Genomic DNA, 21,696 nt, shown 5'->3' on the forward strand with positions numbered 1-21,696 from the left:
ATATACACTAGCTGTTGCCCGTGGCTTTGCCCACGATGAAATCGCTTCTGCTGACATTTTTGTTATGTGAGGTGTTCTAGTTGTATTGCTTTGCATAGGGGCCTTGTCGCAGGAGTGGCCCACGTGACCAGCAGCGCTATACAGACTGGTGGCAGCATCGCCTTCACCCACCACTCACACCAATGTCACTGTGTGCCCTGTGCACAGACTGCTATGCAGCCTATCCTAATCCAGAGAACGCGGGCACAAAGCCCCTCTCCCTCCACCCCTCACCGGCCGCGCACATGGTGTCACACCTATCTCCTGCATTCATGATGTCAATACATTTTGGTTTTGTTTCTGCTCAGCTTTAACTTGACGGATGGAGATGAAACAAAGTGCAGATTATTTCTAGGAGTTTCCACTACACAATGATGTAGTTCTCTCAAAAATCAGTTCAGTAGCTTTTGCGCCAACTGTTAATGTATGAAGTCCCTATGAAGACAATATATTGTATTACTTCTCATTGCAGCAATAGTATTTATCAAGCTTTCAATTCCAGATTCCACAAAAACTATAATTACCAAAAACATTATAACAAGAAAATACTTTATTTGAAAAATAAATAATTTTATAGTGGGCACAGTCATCTAACCCCATCCCAAGAATGCTTTAGCCATCAGTGGATAGCGGAGGTATTTCTACTACAGTTGTCAATGACATAGGCTTCCCCATGCAAACATCCTTGGTGAAGGCGATCACTGTATACATTTGATATATTGATCCCGTAGTCTATGAAAAATATGTATCCAGTTACAACACTAAAGCAGCCCATACACGGTGCGATTTTTGCACGATGTGGATGATTTCGATCAATCGTAACGATCAATCATACGCATCGTGTGTTGATTCTGTATGTTTATGATGCCGATGCGCATCCCCGCCGTTGTATAGCTGGATTGTAGATCTTACGGCAAAACCGTAAGATTGCGATCCATTGTGTACAATGTGATGCAAATTAGCATCCATATCGTAGAATAGTAACGATCAATCGTACACCATTTGATACATCGTATGGAGAATTTCAAGGGAAGAATCTCAAGGGAAATCGTACAACACATCGTGACGTTTCAATATCGCACCGTGTATGGCCGGCATAACACTAGTAGGTAAATTTACTAAAGTGAGAGTTTTTAGAAGTAGAGATGTTGCCCATAGCAACCAATCACATTATACTTAACATTTAACTAGCACCTTCTAGAAGATAATAGCTAGGATCTGATTGGTTGCTATGGGCAACATCTCCACTTCTAAAAACTCTCACTTTAGAAAATGTACCCCTAGTTGTCCCTCCACTGTATCCTGGCTGTATGGATAGCAATTGAATCATGCACAGAGCTAACACCTGCAGATAAGATTAACACAAAATGTAGTTTGCAATGCAAGAGGGTGGGGCAATTACTGCCAAGCTACACAGTATTACTCTACTTTATAGGGTGCAGGCATTACTGGATTTACACACAGGTACAATGTTCTAATGGCAAATATGTATGTTGGGTGTAATATATTTAATGAAAGCCTTAACTTGTTTGAAAGTGGAAATAGCCTGTTCTTATTTCAAAGACAGATTGGCATCTGGTTGTACATGAAAATGTGAATACTGCAGGTGAAGAATGCAGTGACTGCCGGGCAAAAGAGTTCACAGCCGGTGATGGAGACATTTGGGTGGGTCAGAGGTGTTTCTTGTGTATGGATTTTTTTAATCTCTATTTTTTTTTTTTTTTTTAGGGGTTATTAACATTGCCAGAATGAACAACATTTTTTTCCTGCCTGCAAAAGGGATGCAATCGGGAAACCGGCTGTCTTAGTCCCGACAGCTGGCTTCCCGACTGCTTTATCCCGGCGTGGGTTAAATGACAGGCATCTACATCTAAACGCCTGTCATTTTCCCAACGACGGGAGACAGGCGACTGGCATCCCGGCCAGAGGGACGGCGTCATTTCATACCGATTCCCTGCAAAAGGACTTAGCTTTTCAAATCAACCTTTATTTGGTTCTGAACTTTTTGGGAGGAAAAATGGAGGTGTTGTAATTATTCGAGGGGGTGGTCCTAAAATGGTAAGTAGGAAACACAAGTGGTGGTTCACTCTAGTCACCATGTGCAATTTAGGTGGATCCGCAAACTAAAGCACATTGGGGGGGGATCAGTTCATAAATTGCTCTGTGGCCATGTGCAGTAAGATGGTTTGTTTTTGTTTCTTTGTGACTATTTTAAGGCATTGTTGCAAAACCAGTATTGGAAATGATTAGTCTGAGACATCTCTGTACCTGATCACACAATGGTTCATACATACCGTCTACATATAGAATGCACGTCAGAAAAGAAAGGAGATCTCCCTCGTAACAAAGAAATAGAACTCTATTAGTAGATATGATACCACAGATACTGTTACTAGATGATGCACAATGGCCAAGGATTGCACCACAAAGCAATGTGCAATAACTCATCAGTACAAATAATCAGGATGCACCCATCAGTATTAAACAGAGGACTCAGGGCCTGATTCAGAGGCGCTCGCTCTGAATCAGGGTGGCCGCTTTTTTTTTTTTACCCGGCCTCCTGGCCGCTCGCTAAGCTGTGGGTGACCACCCACAGCTTTTGCGAGCGGCCAGGTGATGGTCGCGACCATCGCGACCATCAGGCTTGCGACAAGACCCTTGTGGTAGGGTCTCATCTGCGGCAAGCCCCAGTGAGCTTCCGGCTCTAATAGAGCCGGAAGCTCACTACTAACATCACTGGTGATGTCAGTAGGGCCGCCCACAAACGGCAGGTGTTCCTTCAGGAACACCTCCGTTTGTCCAGCCACCCCCCCCACCCCGCCTACAAAACGGGGCGAGCTGTCGATCAACATCGACAGCCGCCCCGTTTGTAGCGAGCCCCGGAGCGCAATGAACAACCATCGATCCGCTTGCGAGTGCATAGCGCTTGCGAGCGGGTCTGAATCAGACCCTCACTTCAAAGATGGGAAAAGTCCATAGAGCAAGTATGTGATCCCTCTAATACTGACATGTGTATCCTGTCTGTGGAATACATGTTATAAACTTATATTTGGCATAATACATTTAGAGATAAATGACAATAATATTACAAACAGATTTTCATATAAACTGCAACACGAGACCTGTGCAATGTAATCTAATATTTCACTACTCTTGTGTCAATTAACAAGTTTTTTTCCATACTTATATATCAACTGTACATCATCTATAGCAGGGGTGGGGAACCTTTTTTCTGCAGAGGGCCATTTTGATATATATATTATTTGCGGGTCTGGTGCAGGCCACGCCCCCTTCCGTGTGATGTCACACAGGGGTGGGGCTACCATCGCCAGTGATTACAGCAATGCCCAGAGCATCTTGAGGATGCTCAGAGGAGCTGTAAGGGCAGAGGTGTGACAGTCTGACGCATCCAAAGGATACTCCAGGCGGCACTGCTGCATAGATTCTGACAGCAGGGTGCCATTCTAGGCACCCTGGTAGCCAGATGAGGCTAGCGGAAAAAACCTCCAAGGGCCAGACCAAATGATTCCGGGGGCCTGAGGTTACCCATCCCTGCTCTATAGATTCACTAGACCTTTACCTACAAGAAAACAAATGTTAGAATAATCAATTGTGTGATATAAAGTCTAAGAAATTACAACATTTTTGTAATTATAAAACTCAACATAAATAGAACATTGAAAATAAAGTTCGAAACTGAAAATAACATTAATAACAAAATAGTAAAAAATATCAAACAAATGCTATAAGATCAAATATAAGGCACAACACATCAAGTAAATGGCACAATTACAATCACTCATCTTCGGGGAATGGTATCGAAATACCGGCGGCTCTTTAGCCACCGGTTCAAATCCCGACCGCGGTAGCCCGACAGGAGGAGATCCCGATGTGGGAAGGTAAGTACTCTAACCCTCCCTTGGTGGTGCCTAACCCTAAAACTCCCAGGGTGGTGCCTAACCCTTAGTCCCCACAGGGGTGCCTAAACCTAACCCCCCTTTCCCTATCCTAACCTTAACACTCCCTGCGGGGGTGCCTAACCCTAAGTCCCCCCAGGGGTGCCTAAATCTACCCCCCCCCGCGGCTAACTGCTAAGACGCCCCGGACTTACCTTGTTTGGGATGGCGCCTCCATAGATTCCGGAATCGGGATTAAGACAGGTGCCCATCTTGAGTCCCGTGTCGGGCTTCATCCGGTCCGCCGGTCTGCTAACTACATCACACCTTCGGTTGAGCTACTTCCGTCCTCATTTCACAAATCTGTGTCATGTGAGTAATGCACATGAATGTTTCACATTTGCAACAAAAAAATGTTTTGTTTTTTTATTTGTCTTGTCCTCTCGGACAAACTACGCATCCTCCAGAAGAGCGAGCTGGACGAGAAACTGGAGGTCTTAGGGAAGGTTGTCTTTCCGTTTGTCATTGAAGCCCTTTTCCTCACTTGAGGTGTCAGAAGTTCTAGTTCCAATCCCCTCAACATTTAAAAAAAAGGATAACTTAACTATGTATCTGGGGTGTTCATAGCACCCTGCTCCTAATTTCATTTCACAGAGAAAAAAGTATAGCACGTGGAATGGCTTTGAGTACGATGACATAAACTCTAATCTCTAACTGAAAAATAGTAACGTGGCAGTGTAGCCAACCACATTTCAGAATTACCTACAATTTAAGACCAAGGGGTGTTGTGAGCACCCACATAGCCAATTAAAGGTTAATGGAAGAGAAATGGTGCTATCATTGAGCCCTTTTGAGTTCTCAGAGGCAGCGTAGCTACCAGACCACGTGCCAATGATAATTGGTGCTATCACTGAGGCAGAGTAGCTACCAGACCACGTGCCAATGATAAATGGTGCTATCATTGAGGCAGCATAGCTACCAGACCACGTGCCAATGATAAATGGTGCTATCACTGAGGCAGAGTAGCTACCAGACCACGTGCCAATGATAAATGGTGCTATCATTGAGGCAGCATAGCTACCAGACCACGTGCCAATGATAAATGGTGCTATCATTGAGGCAGAGTAGCTACCAGACCACGTGCCAATATAAACCCAGGATTCTACCTGCAGTTTACAGAAATTCTATGCAAGTTAGTACCATAGGAACACTGGGAAAGTAACAGTTTCAACCATACATAAAACATACAGATTGTTATGGAAAAATATTTAATTCATCATACACATCCAACAATTATTAGAAAATGAACAGTTCCAGCCAATAATAACACCACAAATCATTAAACTAAACCTAGAGCTGCTATCTTATACTCTCCACAATAGCAAATACAAACTGTGCCAAAGGGATGTAGTTATATGACCAGCGGCCCGGTCACAATCCCGACGCCAGAGCGCCGGCTGAGCAGTTATGACAGGCGTAAAGATACCGACGCCTGTCATAATCCCGATGCTGGAATACAGAACGCCGCGGACCCGATCGAGGTAAGTACGGCCGCCCATTCTGTTAGCCGCGTGGGGGAAGGGTTAGGTTTAGGGCACCCCGGGGGGACTTAGGGTTAGACAGCCGCCGGTAATACAATCCCATTCCGTGCCAACATGGACTCTCACTGATATTCAATTACTCGAGAAACTATATAAATCTAAAAAAAAAAAGTACATCCACGAGCCTAGTGGGAAACCCAGCACTTCATTTTGTGTGTTTGGTTGTCTTTATTACACTGGTCGAAGAGCGTTTATAAATGTATTTTCCTGCAGGCGTGCAACTTGAAGGATCAAAATGCATCCCACTAAAAGCAGAGTTAGGCACAATATCCAGCACCACAAGCCAGTACGGTGGAAAGGACCATTTAGTGGTTTGCTTAAGCACATTGTCATTTTATGTCTGCAGGACCTTTAATATCCCATTAGCAAGCACTGTGATGCTGGAAATGTATAAATAACTAGCTGTTGACCGAAGGCTTCGCCCACGATGAAATCGCTTCTGGAAATTGCGGGAGGCTCCAGATTTTTCGGGTAGCCCCCCCCCACACACTCCTGGAAGAGTAGGCAGGTCTCCTGCACCCCGCCTACTTCCTAGTGAAGTGGGCAGGATGGGGAGATTTTACGGGAAATTTGTGGGTCCGTAGGGAGATGGCAGGGCTAAAATTATGCAAATCATTTAGTCCCACCCCTCTCCTCGCAGACCCACAAATTGCGGCCATTTCCCTGAAGGGGCGGGGCCTAATTATGACTACAGTCCGGCCTCGCCCCCCGGAGCTGTCAGCAGCATCTGATCTCGGGGCTGATCCCAGAGAGTAGTGTTGTAAAGTCGGTAAGTATGAGGTGTCCTAGTTGTATTTGTTTTGTATAGGGGCCCTGTCGTGGGAGTGCCCCACGTGACCAGCAGCGCTATACAGACTGGTGGCAGCAGCTCCATCACCCATCACCCCTCACCAATGTCACTGTGTGCCCTGTGCACAGGCTGCTATGTAGCCTATCCTATTCAAGTGAATGCGGGCACCCCCTACCCCTTACCGGGGGCGCGCATGTTGTCACAACAATCTCTTGCATTGATGGTGTCAATAACTTTTGTTTTCGTGTTTCCTGTATAGCAGTGACAAGCTGCAAATGTCGCATATCTGACTGATTTGTAGTTCATCTTTCAGCTTCTTACAATACTGCAGGAGGCTTCCTCCCATCATAGCTGCCATTTTAACACAGTTATCAATAACTCACAGTGGAATGATTGCGGCGTTCCATAATTTCATTTGCCCGATGCCTCCAGAATCTACTTGCCAAATCTCCTGTACTGTTCAGGAGGCTCCCATATTCACTGTGAAGCACGTTTCATTGTTGCCCCACCCACAATGATGCATTGACTGCACCACACTCTGGCTCCTCCCACCGGGGGGGTCATCCCTCCTGTATGGCACGCTACCGAACAGCAATGACAAGTATGCAACAGAAAGATGTAATAACAATGCAGATAGAGGGTAGCGTTGTCTACTGATAGGTGAACCATTGATGGTCGATCGATTTTTAACCAACGTGGGGAAATCACCTATGGATAATCCGCTGATGGCTCAGGTCTGCCTGTGCGCGAATGAACAGAGACTGCGGGTGCACATGCGCAGTACTGGATTATGGGCCTGATTCATAGACGGACAGAAATGCATACGCAGCTGCATAATCTCACAGTTCGCAGTAGCTAAAATATGCTAATGCGTTTTGGACGGAACTCCCCGTAACCACCCACATAATGTTCTCTCCCTGTCAATCAATTGCGAGTGAATCCTCACAGTATGCACGAACGCAATTCATTCGCAGCATGCGCGCAATGCCTCTGGGGCACACCGATAATCGCTCAACTGCGTGAACATAGGAATAGAGGCCCTGATTCAGAGCCGGACGCTCTGACAGAGCGCTCGCTCTGAATCAGGGCCGCTCATTTTTTTTTTTAGAACGGCCTCCTGGCCGCTCGCATAGCTGTGGGTGACCACCCACAGCTATAGCGAGCGGCCATGATGATGGTCGCGATGGTCAAGACCATCGCAACCATCGGGTTTGCGACGAGACCCTTGTGGTAGGGTCTCGTGGCCGCAAGCCCTAGAGAGCTTTCGGCTCAAACAGAGCCGAAAGCTCTCCCACTGACATCACTTGTGATGTCAGTGGGGCCGCCGCCAGACGGTAGGTGTTCTCATGGGAACGCCTCCGTCTGGGCAGCCACCCCCCCTGCCTGCCCACCAAAGGGGGCGTGCTGTCACTCAACATCAACAGCACGCCCCCTTTGGTACGAGACCCGGAGCGACGGATTAGCCGTCGCTATCCGGGTCTCGCGCATGCGCACGACGGAGCCGGCTCCGTCGTGCGCATGCGCTCTGGGCCACCATCGACCTGGTTGCGAGCGCTCAGCGCTTGCGACCGGGTCTGAATCAGGCCCAGAGTTCATCTCTGAATCAGGCCCAATGCCATCGTACCTCAACCATCGATAGGAAGACCATGGACCATCAGGAGGAAACCATCGATGGTCGCTAACCATCGATGGTTATCCCTAAAAGAGGGTGGTACCCTGATAACTGTAAATATATACATGAGAATGTGGAATATTTCATATATAAAAATGAAATCATTGCAGGCTTCTAAGGCTCTGCGGTCCCTTCGCCTGGCAGATCCAAATAACATTTCTCCTGTGGCTCCATCTGACTTTTATATTAACAGCACCCAATATTACAACATGCTTCTTATTCCCTTGATCATTTTCCCTTAAGAATCAGCTGTTCCTCTGTTGGTTGAAGCCTCTGGGACATAAAATGTCAACATTGACATAAACAGTCATCTCAGCCTCTCTGCTTTGCACTCTCTACCTGTTTTCATGTCACGTCACAGAGGAGGTGCGGAGACAGGAACGGAGGGTTTGTGTGAAGTAAGGCAGCTGCACAGAGTCACACAAGATAGGAGAATGGGACAGTGCCTCCTAACCCGTCACCTCCCTCGCTGTGTCTATAACTGGCATCCATTGTGCTCAGTGTTACATAGTAACCATGACGTTTACTGCCCAGTGGTACTGCCCCCTGCTCTCACCCTGGAGTCAGGTGGGGATATAGGTGTGTACACAACTCCTCAGCCTAGATCTGCTCTATTACCTAAAAGTAAAGTGCACGGCTGAAACCAGTCTGTCCAGTTAGCACGTAGCCGTGTGCTGGATTTTATACCATGGAGAACAGGATAATGTAACTGTATAGCTGTCAGATTGTATTTCTGAGTATTGGTAAACAAAGGTCAGCACAGGATACACTCATCTCCAAGATCATTGATAACGCTGCCATGGGCATGTTATTCTGATGCAATCAGGCTGAGTCCCTATTACGCTTTCATATATTTTGTCTTTACAGGTAAATCAAGAGCAGAATTTGGGAATGTTGGACCCTGTCGATAAAGCTGATTGGATGAGCTACTATGGACAACCAATCAGCTATAATGACACACTGCACTTTTTCCAAAAGGTGGCTGGAAGTGGGTGGCTGTTGGTTTTCATGACTTTGTAAGCTGTCACGAGCAGGGCCCTCTATCCTCATGTGGCTACCTACCATCATCTTGTCTCTATTGCCAACAGTTGCACCAAACCTTTGGGTTCAGCCAACGCTTTTATGTGGGTATTATGATTGCATGAGCAGCAATGCTGAGATAGCTATGTTTGTACTAGAAGCATACCTCCCAACTGTGTCCTGCTGTCCCAGCCACGGGCTGCAGTGTCCCGCAGTGAGGGGAAGCTGGAGAAAAGCGCTCTCTCTGCTACTCTGGAATGGACAGATACCGTGAGCATGCGCACCGCATCTGTTCACTGCGCTGGGAGAGCCCTGGGGGCAGCTCAGCTTCTCCGGGAGTGCTGGGCTCGCCCCCAGAGTGATAAAAACAGGGGCCTTCAGCGCGCAGGGGTCCCGAATATTCAATTAACAATGTTAAGAGGTATGCTATAAGTTATTAGCATTTTTTCCTTGTGTTGTTGCACTGCTTCTGTTAATGTACTATGTAAGGCAGTGGTCGCCACCCTTAATTGGGGTGTGAGCTACTTTAGTAAAATGAAACCTCCTAAAGAGCTACTAAGATTGTAGAAAAAAAATCTGGCTAATATAACCGAACAATTGCAGTTCATTTAATGAAAATGAAAAAAAAAATGTTTCATAGAAAACAACAATGCATTTAATTATTACAGTGATATTGTTGTAGTTAGTAAATAAAATTTAAGCACAGGCACATTTCACTGTCAATTAATGGCTCCAAGGAAGTACAGTATGTGCAGTAGAGGAGCAAAAGATACTGCATAGGCAGGACCGCTGTGTGATTTTACGGCATGGCTGGGCGGGAGTCACTCGCTCCGCCGTAGTGTAGACGCTATGGGTGGAACCACAGGGAAGCACGTCAGGTGACTGCTGTAAAGGCTGCGGAAATCACCTGACGTGCTTCCCTGTGGCTCCACCCATAGCGTCGACACCACGGGGGAGCACGCGTCAGAGGTCACTTCCTCCTAGTTTACTCGGCAGTACTGCAGCTAGGTGAGCTACCTAAATTAAGACTGCGAGCTACCGGTAGCTATGGGTTGGAGACCACTGATGTAAGGTAATGCAGACCTTATATAAATAAAGGATAATAATAATAATAATAATAATAATAATAATTAATAATAAATCATTGTCCGCTGAAGACAGCTATGGGCCCGATTCAGAGATGGACGCTAATGCGACCGCAGCTGCAATATTGCACGGCATGTAGCTTAGAAAATATGCTAATAGTTCCAAAGCTTACCCGAGCATAGGGACGCCTACGGCTACCTCCTCATCTGTGTCTGAAGTCGCATACCAGCATAAATATCGGTAACATCGACCACCCATGCAACCCTAGCGGCAAGACTGACCTATCTCAAATATAAAAGCTCTCCCGATATACAGAGAACTTATGCTGCGTAGGAGATCGCAATGGCTAAGTTATGAACGCCCATGTAACGTAGATTAAACAGTAAGACACACCTGTGTTTTTCTGAACCCCCCCCCGTTACCTCCCCCAAACGCTGACTACCTGTCACTCATTCTGCAAATGGTTCCTTTGTGCGTGCGGAATCACAAGGCAAACACAGCGCGTGCGCAGTGCGACTTTGACGCATGCGAAATAGCAAAGTAATCGATCGTTCTGTGTAAAAATCGCCATTACGTACATCTCTGAATCAGGCTCTATGTCCAGGACCAGCGACAACTCTGCCCCGCCCCCCCCTCCCCCCCTCTCTACATTGTCATTTGTACAACATCAAACAATTCAAAATTTATTTGTTTAAATTATTAGATGCGCTGGGTGTTAGATTTCTATCTAATGGTGTGAATGACGTGCAAGGAGAGCGAAGGGCTGGTTTATTAATTCCACTGTCAATTTCCAACCATGCAGCAGTTAAGCTGTGACTTGAAAAATAAAAATACAGGGAGTTACAATGAGTATAAAATATAATTAAGCTTAAAGTTATATAATACACTGACGTGCCAAAATTCATGGCATAGCTGTATGTGAAGGTAATGGTAGGTGGCGTCACCGTACTGCGACATCTTGGAAATGCCCAGACCTGCTGCTCATGGCAAGGCGGCGTGAATTATCAGGGTTCGAAAGGGGCAGGATAGTGGGTGCTCGACAGATGGGATATTCCATTTCCAAAGTTGTGAGGACATTCAACATTCCTTAATCTACGGTGTCACGTGTGTCCTGGAAATACCTCATGGAGGGCATTACCACCCACAGTGGACAGCACAGTGACCGACTATGAGTGCTTAACGATTGGGGTTTATGTATCAAGCAGTGAAAAGAGAAACGGACCAGTGGAGAAGTTGCCCATAGCAACCAATCAGCTCCTACCTATTATTTTATAGACTGTACTTGATAAATGCTACTTTAAAGCTGATTGGTTACTATGGGCAACTTCTCCACTGGTCCACTTCTCCACGCTTTTCACGGCTTGATACATAAAACCCAGTGGCTCAAATCACATCCACATTCAATTCAGGAGGTACAGTACAAGACGCATATGCAGTAGGTCAGTGCAAAGTTCTTTAGCTTCCATGGGATATGGGAACAGAAAACCACCAAAGGGCCCCTGTTAACACTACGACACCGGACACAGCGCCCCACCTGGGGTCGTGAAGTCACTAATTGGACCCTGGAAGCCTGGCAACATGTGGCGTGGTCCGGTTCCAGTTGTTTTAGGCTGTTGGTAGGATTCAGTGTGGCACAGACCTAATGAGGCCATGGACCCAGTTGTCAACAAGGCACCGTGCAGCCTGGTGGTGGTTCCATAACGGTGTGGGGTGTGTTCACGTGCCATGGGTTGGATCCGCTGGTCCGCCTGAACATGTCATTGACCCATAACCGCTACGTTGCATTGCTTGATGACCATTTGCAGCCCTCATGGACTTCATTTTCCCCGACAACATTGGAATATTCCAGCAGGATAATTCATCATGGGTCCCAATTTGTCCAGAATTGGTTCAAGGAGCATTCAGAAGAGTTCCGCCGAATGGTGTGGCCACCACACATTCACCCGACATGAGCCCAAATGAATATTTATGGGATGTGGTGGAGAAGTCCATTCACACCCAAGATCCTGCACCTACAAACGTCAGGGAGCTATGGGAAGCTATCCAGACAGCATGGGTCAACATCTCTCCAGAGGTCTTCCGTCCACTTGTGAAATTGATACCACGTCGAGTTACTGCACTTCACTGGGCTAGAGGGGGTCCTACACAATACTAGGCATCTATCCCACGACTCTTGGCACTTCAGTGTACTAAACTGCTTTTGTAAAGGTGAAGTTTTTCTTTAAGGGATGTTGATTGCAGTGACCATTTCACAGTGCCTCCTCCCCCACATGGGTTATGCTATTTTACCTATTGCCCTGTGTCTAGGTTGTCTTCACACTAATATGAAATTTACCCCTGGAGTATATACCTTGTATTGTACCTGGAATAACAGAATTAATAAAAATAGGATCTTACAACTACATGTGATTTAATGTCACAGTGGCATTAACTTTCTGAAAACTATCAGTTGCAAGCACTCTCTGGGGGGATATTCATGAAAGCTTGGAAAGAGATACAATTGTGAGAGATAAAGTACCAACCAATCTGCTCCTAACTGCCATGTTACAGGCTGTGTTTGAAAAATGACAGTTAGGAGCTGATTGGTTGGTACTTTATCTTTCACAATTGTATCTCTCTCCAAGCTTTCCTGAATACCCCCCTCTGATGGTGATTGAGTTGCTTCACTCTATTGGCTGATCAGTATCCCCTGGGACTTGGCCCAGCCACTCAGGGATAAGAAGATGTACAGGGACGGGGTAAGATAGACAGGAGCCTCGACTGCTGCAAATAAATGTCAAGTACTCTCTGTGCTAGAAGAAGGAACGACTGGACACTATATTACATAGTCTTATATGTTGACAGAGGATTGCGCTACTGAGCAGACTCCAGTGTTCCTGTTTTTCCAGGGAGGCTTTATACCCTTTTCCAAGATGGCCACCATGATCACAAGTGAGCATATGCAGGAGCCATCTTGTTTTTACTCTGTACTGTATAGATTGGCATGGTGGGAAACAAAGTCTCCTACTTAGCTCCAATGAGAGACCTGGTTAATACCTGCATAAAAACTGGTCCAGCATCCTTGCACCACTACCCGTTTAAAGCATACACTCACTGACTGGAGTGCTGCATAGAACCCCACTCTGCTCCATTACCAGTGTGCATGTAACAGTGAGTACGACTGTACCAGCTATCTTTCAATAAACAAACGCCACTGGTTAAGTAACTGGGCTATTCATAGTTTGAGTCATCCTCTGGTATGTGCCTACATAACTCTGCAACATAAACACCTGCACACACATAATTTCCAACATTATATGCATCCATATACTGTAACTATATTGGCATACTGACGTGGGAGAATTTGCTACATACTGGCGTATATGTACTGGGAATGTGAGGCAATATAGAGGCACTTTGTCCATATGGGGCCATAATATTATCGGCATAAATGTCCATCCTGCTCCTACGCTGGATGGACATTGGAGGGGAGGATCAACAAGCTCAGATCAATCAGTGACTGCTAGGGACATGATAGTGCGGCGCCCAGCACATCACCCCACACTCACATGCACTGCAGGACAATGAGATCCGAAGGAGGCACTCGCATGCCACACCACTGCCCCCCCCCCTCGCAACTCTTGTTGCCATACCTGCTGCATACAAGCTCCCAAAGCCACGCAATCACCAACCCACCTCTGTGCTATAGATTCCATGAGCTTACATAACATCTGCCAATATTGCATATGTGTACAAATATTCACAAGAACAAAACATGTGAGGTATGTATGTATGCGTGTGTACTGTATGTATGTATATATGCATTGAGTACAATTCTTTAAACGGGTAAATAATAAAAGCAATCTCACTGTGCAATACTAAATGTCAAAGTTGGCAGTTCTATCCATAATTACATACAGTACATTATTTGATTGATAACAGCTGTTATGCTTCATACATATGACCAAGCTAAATTTCAGTAGTTGTTTCACTACACAGGGAATACCTTTTCCAATCCACAGTTTACCCTGGGGAATTTTGGGCACTGATTGTGCTGTTGTCTTCTAGCATAATCTTGTAAAATAATGTATTACTTTATGGGCACTTCTTGTAGGCTAAACAAGGCATAACAAAAATAAAGCATGCGTGTCCATCATTCTTTCTATGGTTACTTTCACACAATTAACGCAAATCCACAAACGTATCTCTCAAAAGTAATACCAACTATGTATTTTATATATAGGAAAAGGATTTTTTGGAGTTTTATTAAGGTTTTATTCTTTTTATTGTAAAATATGGTTTGATTGCACACAAGTACAAATCACCTGTGTGTTAAAGTATCAACGGTGGAACTAAGAGAAAACAAAATCGGGGTCCTGACTCTTTTTGCTCTATGGCAAAAATTATTTAGGGACACCCTTGTGAAATGCGTTGAGTCGCTAACAATGAGTGACACAGTCTTATGCTGGGTACACACTGGCCGATATATTGGCCGATCAATCGATCAGCCAATACATCGTGCCCCCGTCGGCCAGTGTGTACAGACGATATGTCTGTGAACGACGTTGTTCACAGACATATCGCATTGGCTGTGCTGCACAGACGATGAACATATGTCTGCAGACATATCTGTCCATCGGCAAGTGTGTACACAGGGGTGCCGAGAGGGGGGGGGAGCCGCGAGCGGGTACTAATGACCCGGGTCTGGCATCGCGCCCCAACCCTCTTAGGATCACAGCAGCCCAGCACACGCTGCTTGGTGCTGGGCTGCACTGGGAGACTGTCCGAGGCTGCTAAAGCAGCACCCTGAGAGTCTCCTATGCCAAAGGGGGGGAGCAATCACTCTGATCACGCCCCACATTGGCTGTCCGCCGGGCTGAGGGGCACACAGCGCCGCAAAAATTGTTTATTTTTTTCCGAAGGGGGCGTGGCCACGAGTGGCACAATTACCCTACCCACCCCCAGGCCGGCCCGACCCGCTGCAGCATGCAGATGATGGTCGTTCAGTGTGTATGTACGACCATCATCTGCAGATATATCGCTATAGTGTGTACCCAGATTTAGGGGGGTATTCAATTAGATGTGAGAATAGCAAAAATCCCATACCTGCGGGAGTTTATCTGCAGGTGCAGGATTTTTGCTATTCAATTAGGTGCAGGAGTTTTTAGTTTTTGAGCACCAGGAGGTTTTTTATTTGAGCTCCTCCAGAGCACGACCAATTTTTCCTAAATAACAGAGTTTTAGGAAAAATGGTTGAGAAATGCTCTGGGACCCCAGTGGCACCCCTCCTAATGACTAATTAAGCAATTGGAAGTTTCCAATTAGCTTAATTAGTCCTTAATTACTCACCTTCCAAAGTGGTGTCGTCTTTTTCCTCCGGCGTCGGGGGCCGATTCTTCTGCAGCAGGGTGAGTGTGTGAGTGTGCATGAGTGTGTGTGTATGAATGACCCCGGTGTGAGTGCCCTCCCCGTGTAAGTGTATTCCCCACCTGTAGCCGGCGCTGGGAGAACTACATCTCCCAGCAGCCCTTGCGCTTCCCAGTAGCCCAGTGGACTCTCCAGGGGCAGAAGTATGGGAGACAATAGAGGCGCCTGCCGCCGGGCGCTAGCACTGAAGGGGCACCTCCTGCATCACCGACAGTATATTCACCCCACTTAGGGCTGTAAATATGGGGGATAGGGGGGCACTAAATGATAACTTGCCTCCGGGTACTTGGGATGAACTTACGCCACTGCTCCCAGCAGCCCCCTCCCCAGTGACAAGATGAAGGGGAGGCCACAGGAAGCCACGGAGACCCACAGAGAGGTGAGTATGTTTTATATTTTTAATGCACCGCTGGGTTTTCAGCTCTGAAAACCCAGAAACCACTTTTTTTACTGGATACTGCGGGTATCGGGAGCTTTGGTAATTCAAAATTGGGCACAAGGGGCGCAAGTTTTTTTACCTTGCTAAACCTCGCACCCAATTGAATAATCCCATTACTGTGCTGGGAAGTAAATTATTGATCAGAAGTTTTATATAATGATTTTTTATTTATGTTTAAAATAAACTTTTGGTATATTTTTAAAACAAGCGGTTTCTTGGGTTTGGGTGCAGAGCTAGAACATCGCAGCATAGAGCCCTGGTGATATTTCTGTATATACCGCATGACTTACCTGTCTGGCGAGGTGCAGCAGTGTACCCTTCCTCGGTGGTGTCCTCTGCTGAGCTGCACACCAATGCACAAGCCTGGCGGCCATCTGCGCATGCCCCTTGTGCTTTAATCCGGTAGGAACTTAGGAAGGCCAGGAAGGCTACGCTGAATCTGGAAAAGCTTTTCTGGGTGTCAGCAATGGAGACCGCACCACTATAGATGGCGGCAGCGGTACAGTGCCCAATACTGTACAGATATCATAACCCCTTTGGCGAGTGCTAGAGGGGTTTTCACTCGTTCTTACATGTAGCCCCAAGAGTGCATGCTGGGTGAGTAGGAATGTATGCTGTGTTGTAATGTAGAACAACGGGTTGGATGCAGGATACTGGCGCGACCCCTACCCCTAAACCTAACCCGCCCTCCCCGCAGCCTAAATCTAACCAGTCTTCCCCACAGCCTAAACCTAACCCTCCCCCCGCAGTCTAAACCAAACCCTCCCTCCCTATTGCCTAACCCTAATCATCCCCCTAGTGCTTAACTCTAACCCCTAGCCCTGCCCCTAACCCCACTACTTACCGTCAGAATGTCGGCAGCCGGGATGCTGGCGTCAGGATTCTGACTGGCTGTCCGGATTACGGCACCGGCATTGCGAGCGCGATGCCGGGATTTAAACTACATCCCAATACAACCGTCTCCAGTTGATCTGAACCACAGACTTCCCTCGTTAAGATAAGCACTTCAGTCTCTCCTCACTGAACAATTCACAAAGGGCAATAAACAGTCAGTGTATTGAGGTTGAAGGAAAGTGAAACATGAGGAGATAATTTCATTAAAAGGCATCTCCAAAGATAGCAAATCTGTGACAGTGCCCATTGCTATAGCGAAACTAGCCCCAAGCTGGTCAGCACAGATCTGGTACCTCTAAAAGAGGAGAGAGGCTGGGACTCGAAAATCTCTGTTCATTATGCCAAAACAGTAAGAAAAGAAATAACACAAAATAAAACAGATGTTTAAAATAAACTATAACTGAAATAAAAAAAAAACTAAACAAACCAGTATTCACCATTTTATTAAAATAGTAAAAATAACAAATCTGCTCTTAATGCTCATCTGTAGTTCTAAAGGAGGAAACATATTTGTTGTTTTTACCCGTAATAGTACAAATGGGAGTAACAAAATAAAACAAAAAAATATATATCACACTACGACTGACCATCACCAAATGTCTAAAGGCCCCCATACATCAGCAATTGATTGCAGCAATCGTGCAATTTGCAATCGATTGTGTATAAAAATCTTTCCCTTTTTCAATCGATTGCAGAATTGCCACAATCGATTGAAAAAGGAAAGATTTTTATACACAATCGATTGCAAATTGCACGATTGCTGCAATCAATTGCTGATGTATGGAGGCCTTTTGTTCCCATGCTAGCAGATTGTGACTGGCTTTATTGCGGCACCAGGGTTCTCGGGAACCTTTCATACAAAAAAAAAGCTACGTTTAAAACAGTTTTGCTAAATTTTTTATTACAGTGGAACAAAGAGCAGGGGTGTTGGAGCCCTGTCCATTAAACAATTGGTTTGTTAAAGTTGCCATGTCAATGGCAAAAATCTTCTTAGTCATCTGGGTCAGCAAATGTCAGCGTTGGGGCTGGTAGCCTCTGAGAAGTGGGGGCATGTGGTTGTTTATTTTTTCTTTTTACCTCCGAGTGCTATCTATAGCTACTATGCAGTCAATAAAATATAATCATATGATTCCTTTCAAATAAAATAACTAATATATTTAGAAATAAAACCTGCATTAAAATAACCATTTTACATTAATATATAGCTAGGGCTATGTACGTATATCAGGGCTGACTTATATACCTGTAATAACTGATGTGATCTACTTTAACGTCGCTCGCTCCTCTGCAGGAGGCTGCCATGTTAGGAGGGAGGTGCTTCTCTAGCTAAACAGGCAGCCAGTGACTGACAGCCTGGCAAACTTGCTCAGCTGAAAAGGGCCAGGGATGTCACAGTGACTAAAACTACCGAATTCTCTCTCTGTTTTTTACTTGTATAAAATACAATTAAGATGCTGACCTGGAATGGAGTGGGCAGGCAATACTTTACTAAGAGGACTGCGGTGGAATAATGTCAGTATAACTATCTGATATATTTAATGTTATAGTCTAGTAGGCCTGGAATCAAGACATCATATAAACTTAGTTGAGCCGGTCTCCGCAGGCTCTTTGAAGCTGTTTATAGATCTGTGTATTTCTACTGCATGATGCAGAAATTGCTTGCTGAGTTCATTATACTCTTCTCTATACAGCTGAGACCACTCTATGACCCAATGTCCCTTTTATCAGTATCTCTACTTATACCTTATTACTCCTGAATGAGCGCCCACATACTCCCACCATCCAACACAGCATAGCACAGGGATAATTAGCTGTTACCAGGACAGCAACAAGCATATATTATTAATGAACCAGTGTTTGTAGATGCACTATACGCAATCAGGACAGAATACTGGCATCCACTACCATGCGACTGTAGGACAACAGTTCCAGAAAGAATAGCAAAACCACGGTGTTAGGAAATCTTATATATATATATGTACTGACAGTATGGACAGCCTGACTTGTTGTAAAACAGAGAGTGTTGCATTCATACAGAAAACATATCACATGATGATTGATCAGTTTCAGAGACATGCCCGAGAGAGCTGCTAGACTCCAGAGCTAGCACTCTATGAAACATACATACATACAGCACATATGTGCACACATACAGGAAACTCCCCCAAATTAAAGCTTGAGATCTGGCAACAATGACATCAACAATAATTACACTTTTTATCAGTGATACCAAATGTGTGGCTAGAGTCATTCCTAGCCTGTCGTTTCCATATTTAAGAGTTCAAGACAAACTTTGGTTGTTAATGTCATGACATGTCACAATCCAATAATGACCCGGGGACAGTGGTGTGCCCCTGCTGAGTATGCCAAGGCCCCCTATAGGCTGTACTAGTCACTATTATATGGCTTTAGTCTGTACTCACCCTCCGCCTGTGTCCGTAGACATGCTGGCTGCTGCTGCTGCTGCTAGTGAGCAGGATCTCCCCGGAGACCGGAGGACAGACAGACACACACACACACAGCAGCACACAGTGACTATGTGACAGTCATACAGGCTTTGGGCAGGGCTGGCTCTGCCCTCTCACAGCTCTCTGATTGGGAGCTACCTTGGCTTACACTATCCAGCCTTCTAGACTGTGCCTGACAACAGCATTCCAGTCGCCTGATTGCAAGCTCTTGTGGCACACAGCAAGTCTGGAAGCATTTCTAATACAGGGATAACGCTGCGTCTGAGGCATAAGGAAGGATACCATACTACACCCCACACAGACTATACTGGGGGAACTCGAACAACTGGACAAACTTCCTCATTCAGTCAGCCCTGCTCAGTACAGACACATTGACTGCAACAGAAACAATGCAGCTGCTGCAGAACCTCTTTAATTATTTTAGTCACATTACTAAAGTAATCATGAGTATTGCAAGCTAGATACAGTATCCAAGAGGCTCTGCAGCAGCAGCTTGAGTGACTTTTTTTTTAATCAGTCAGGTGCAGCTTCAACTTTCTATATACACACATATATATATATATATATATATATGTATATATGTATATACATATATATTTATTACCAGTTATATATATAGCGCACACATATTCCGCAGCGCTTTACAGAGAATATCTAACCATTCACATCTGTCCCTGCCCCAGTGGAGCTTACAATCTATTCCCTACCACATACTCACAAACATACACACTATGGTCTATATATATATATATTATATATATATATATAGTATATCCCACTGAGGTAATTATAGAGGGTGCAAGGAGTGTGCTTGCTATGGGTCCCGGCGGCCCAGCAACCAACCCATTGCACCATGAACTACTTTTACTTTTTATTTATTTTTTACATTTTCTCTGTTATTCTTTATTAAAACTTAACGACTTCCGGGCAGCAGCGGACGGCCGATGGGCATTACATGGGTATGGGGAGGGGGGTCATCGGGACTGATTACTGTGCTTCTGCCAGCTGCGATGCTGAAAAGCTACTGACTCATGTCATCATCTCACCAGTCTCTTCTCACTGGGCTCCGGGAGGGGACTGGGAGGGATGTATTGTAGTGCAGCAGCAGTCAGGGGCAAGGCTCGAGTCATCGGAGCGGAGTTTGAGGGTGTGAGTGACACTGTGGTGCATCAAAAGTGAAAGTGATTTATAATTTCTTCATAAATATAATATGCTCATCTTATATATACATGTATATGGATATATATACTGTATACATACTATATACATATTATTTTCTAAAAAACATTCTTTTTGATCACCTGGCTATGTTGGCTGAATACCACCATGGGGGGGGGGCTGTGTGCACCTTTGCTTAGGGGTCCAAAGAGCTAGTTACCCCCCTACTCTATATATCTATACCTATATCTGTTAACAAATATATATATATATGGTATGGGTACGGGATGACGCGCTCGGGATTCCAGCGGTCAGAATCCCGATGCTGGCATCCTAACCAGGTTACAATCCCAACGGCGCTAGGTAAGTAACTTTAACCTAACCCTCCCTCTCCAGTGTCTAAAACCTCCCCCTCTAGTGCCTAAACCTAATCTCCCCTCCCCGGCACCCTATACCTAACCCTCCCTCCTTAATGCATAACCCTCCCTCTAGTGCCTAACCCTCCCTCTAACCCTGCTACTTACCTTTGGGATCCCGGCAGTTGGGATGACGGCAGGGGTGTATCTAGGGATCTCTGCGCCCCTGGCAAGGTAATGGACTGGCGCCTCCCTCCCCCCATAGTTTCAGGAAGTGCCCCCCAGTAGTAGTCCCCCCTATGCAGTGCCCCCAGTAGTAGCCCCTCTATGCAGTGCCCCCAGTAGTAGTCCACCCTGTGCAGTGCCCCCAGTAGTAGTCCACCCTGTGCAGTGCCCCCAGTAGTAGTCCACCTATACAGTGCCCACAGTAGTAGTCCCCCTATGCAGTGCCCCAGTAGTAGTCCCCCTATACAGTTCCCCCAGTAGTAGACCTCCTATACAGTGCCCCCAGTAGTAGTCCTCCTATACAGTGCCCCCAGTAGTAGTCCACCCTATGCAGTGCCCCCAGTAGTAGTCCACCTTATGCATTGCCCCCAGTAGTAGTCCTCCTATACAGTGCCCCCAGTAGTAGTCCCCCTATACAGTGCCCCCAGTAGTAGACCTCCTATACAGTGCCCCCAGTAGTAGACCTCCTATACAGTGCCCCCAGTAGTAGTCCTCCTATACAGTTCCCCCAGTAGTAGTCCACCCTTTGCAGTGCCTCCAGTAGTAGTCCACCTTATGCATTGCCCCCAGTAGTAGTCCTCCTATACAGTGCCCCCAGTAGTAGTCCCCCCTATACAGTGCCCCCAGTAGCGACCACCCCCCAATA

At 45.9% G+C, this 21,696-nt stretch overlaps 1 protein-coding gene across 1 annotated transcript in view; it reads right to left on the reverse strand.

Annotated features, from left to right (window-relative positions):
* The window catches only part of TTC39A (tetratricopeptide repeat domain 39A), a 90,051-nt gene extending 70,708 nt beyond the window's left edge, over positions 1–19,343 (reverse strand). The window contains exon 1 of the mRNA XM_088458314.1: positions 19,267–19,343. Coding sequence (XP_088314440.1) covers positions 19,267–19,289 — 23 coding nt within the window. The 5' untranslated portion in view covers positions 19,290–19,343. The remainder of the gene's footprint in view (positions 1–19,266) is intronic.
* Between the last annotated feature and the right edge of the window lie 2,353 nt (positions 19,344–21,696).

The sequence above is a fragment of the Taudactylus pleione genome, unplaced genomic scaffold (genome assembly GCF_031769625.1).
Source record: "Taudactylus pleione unplaced genomic scaffold, aTauple2 ptg000824l, whole genome shotgun sequence".
In the NCBI taxonomy this organism is placed as follows: domain Eukaryota; kingdom Metazoa; phylum Chordata; class Amphibia; order Anura; family Myobatrachidae; genus Taudactylus; species Taudactylus pleione.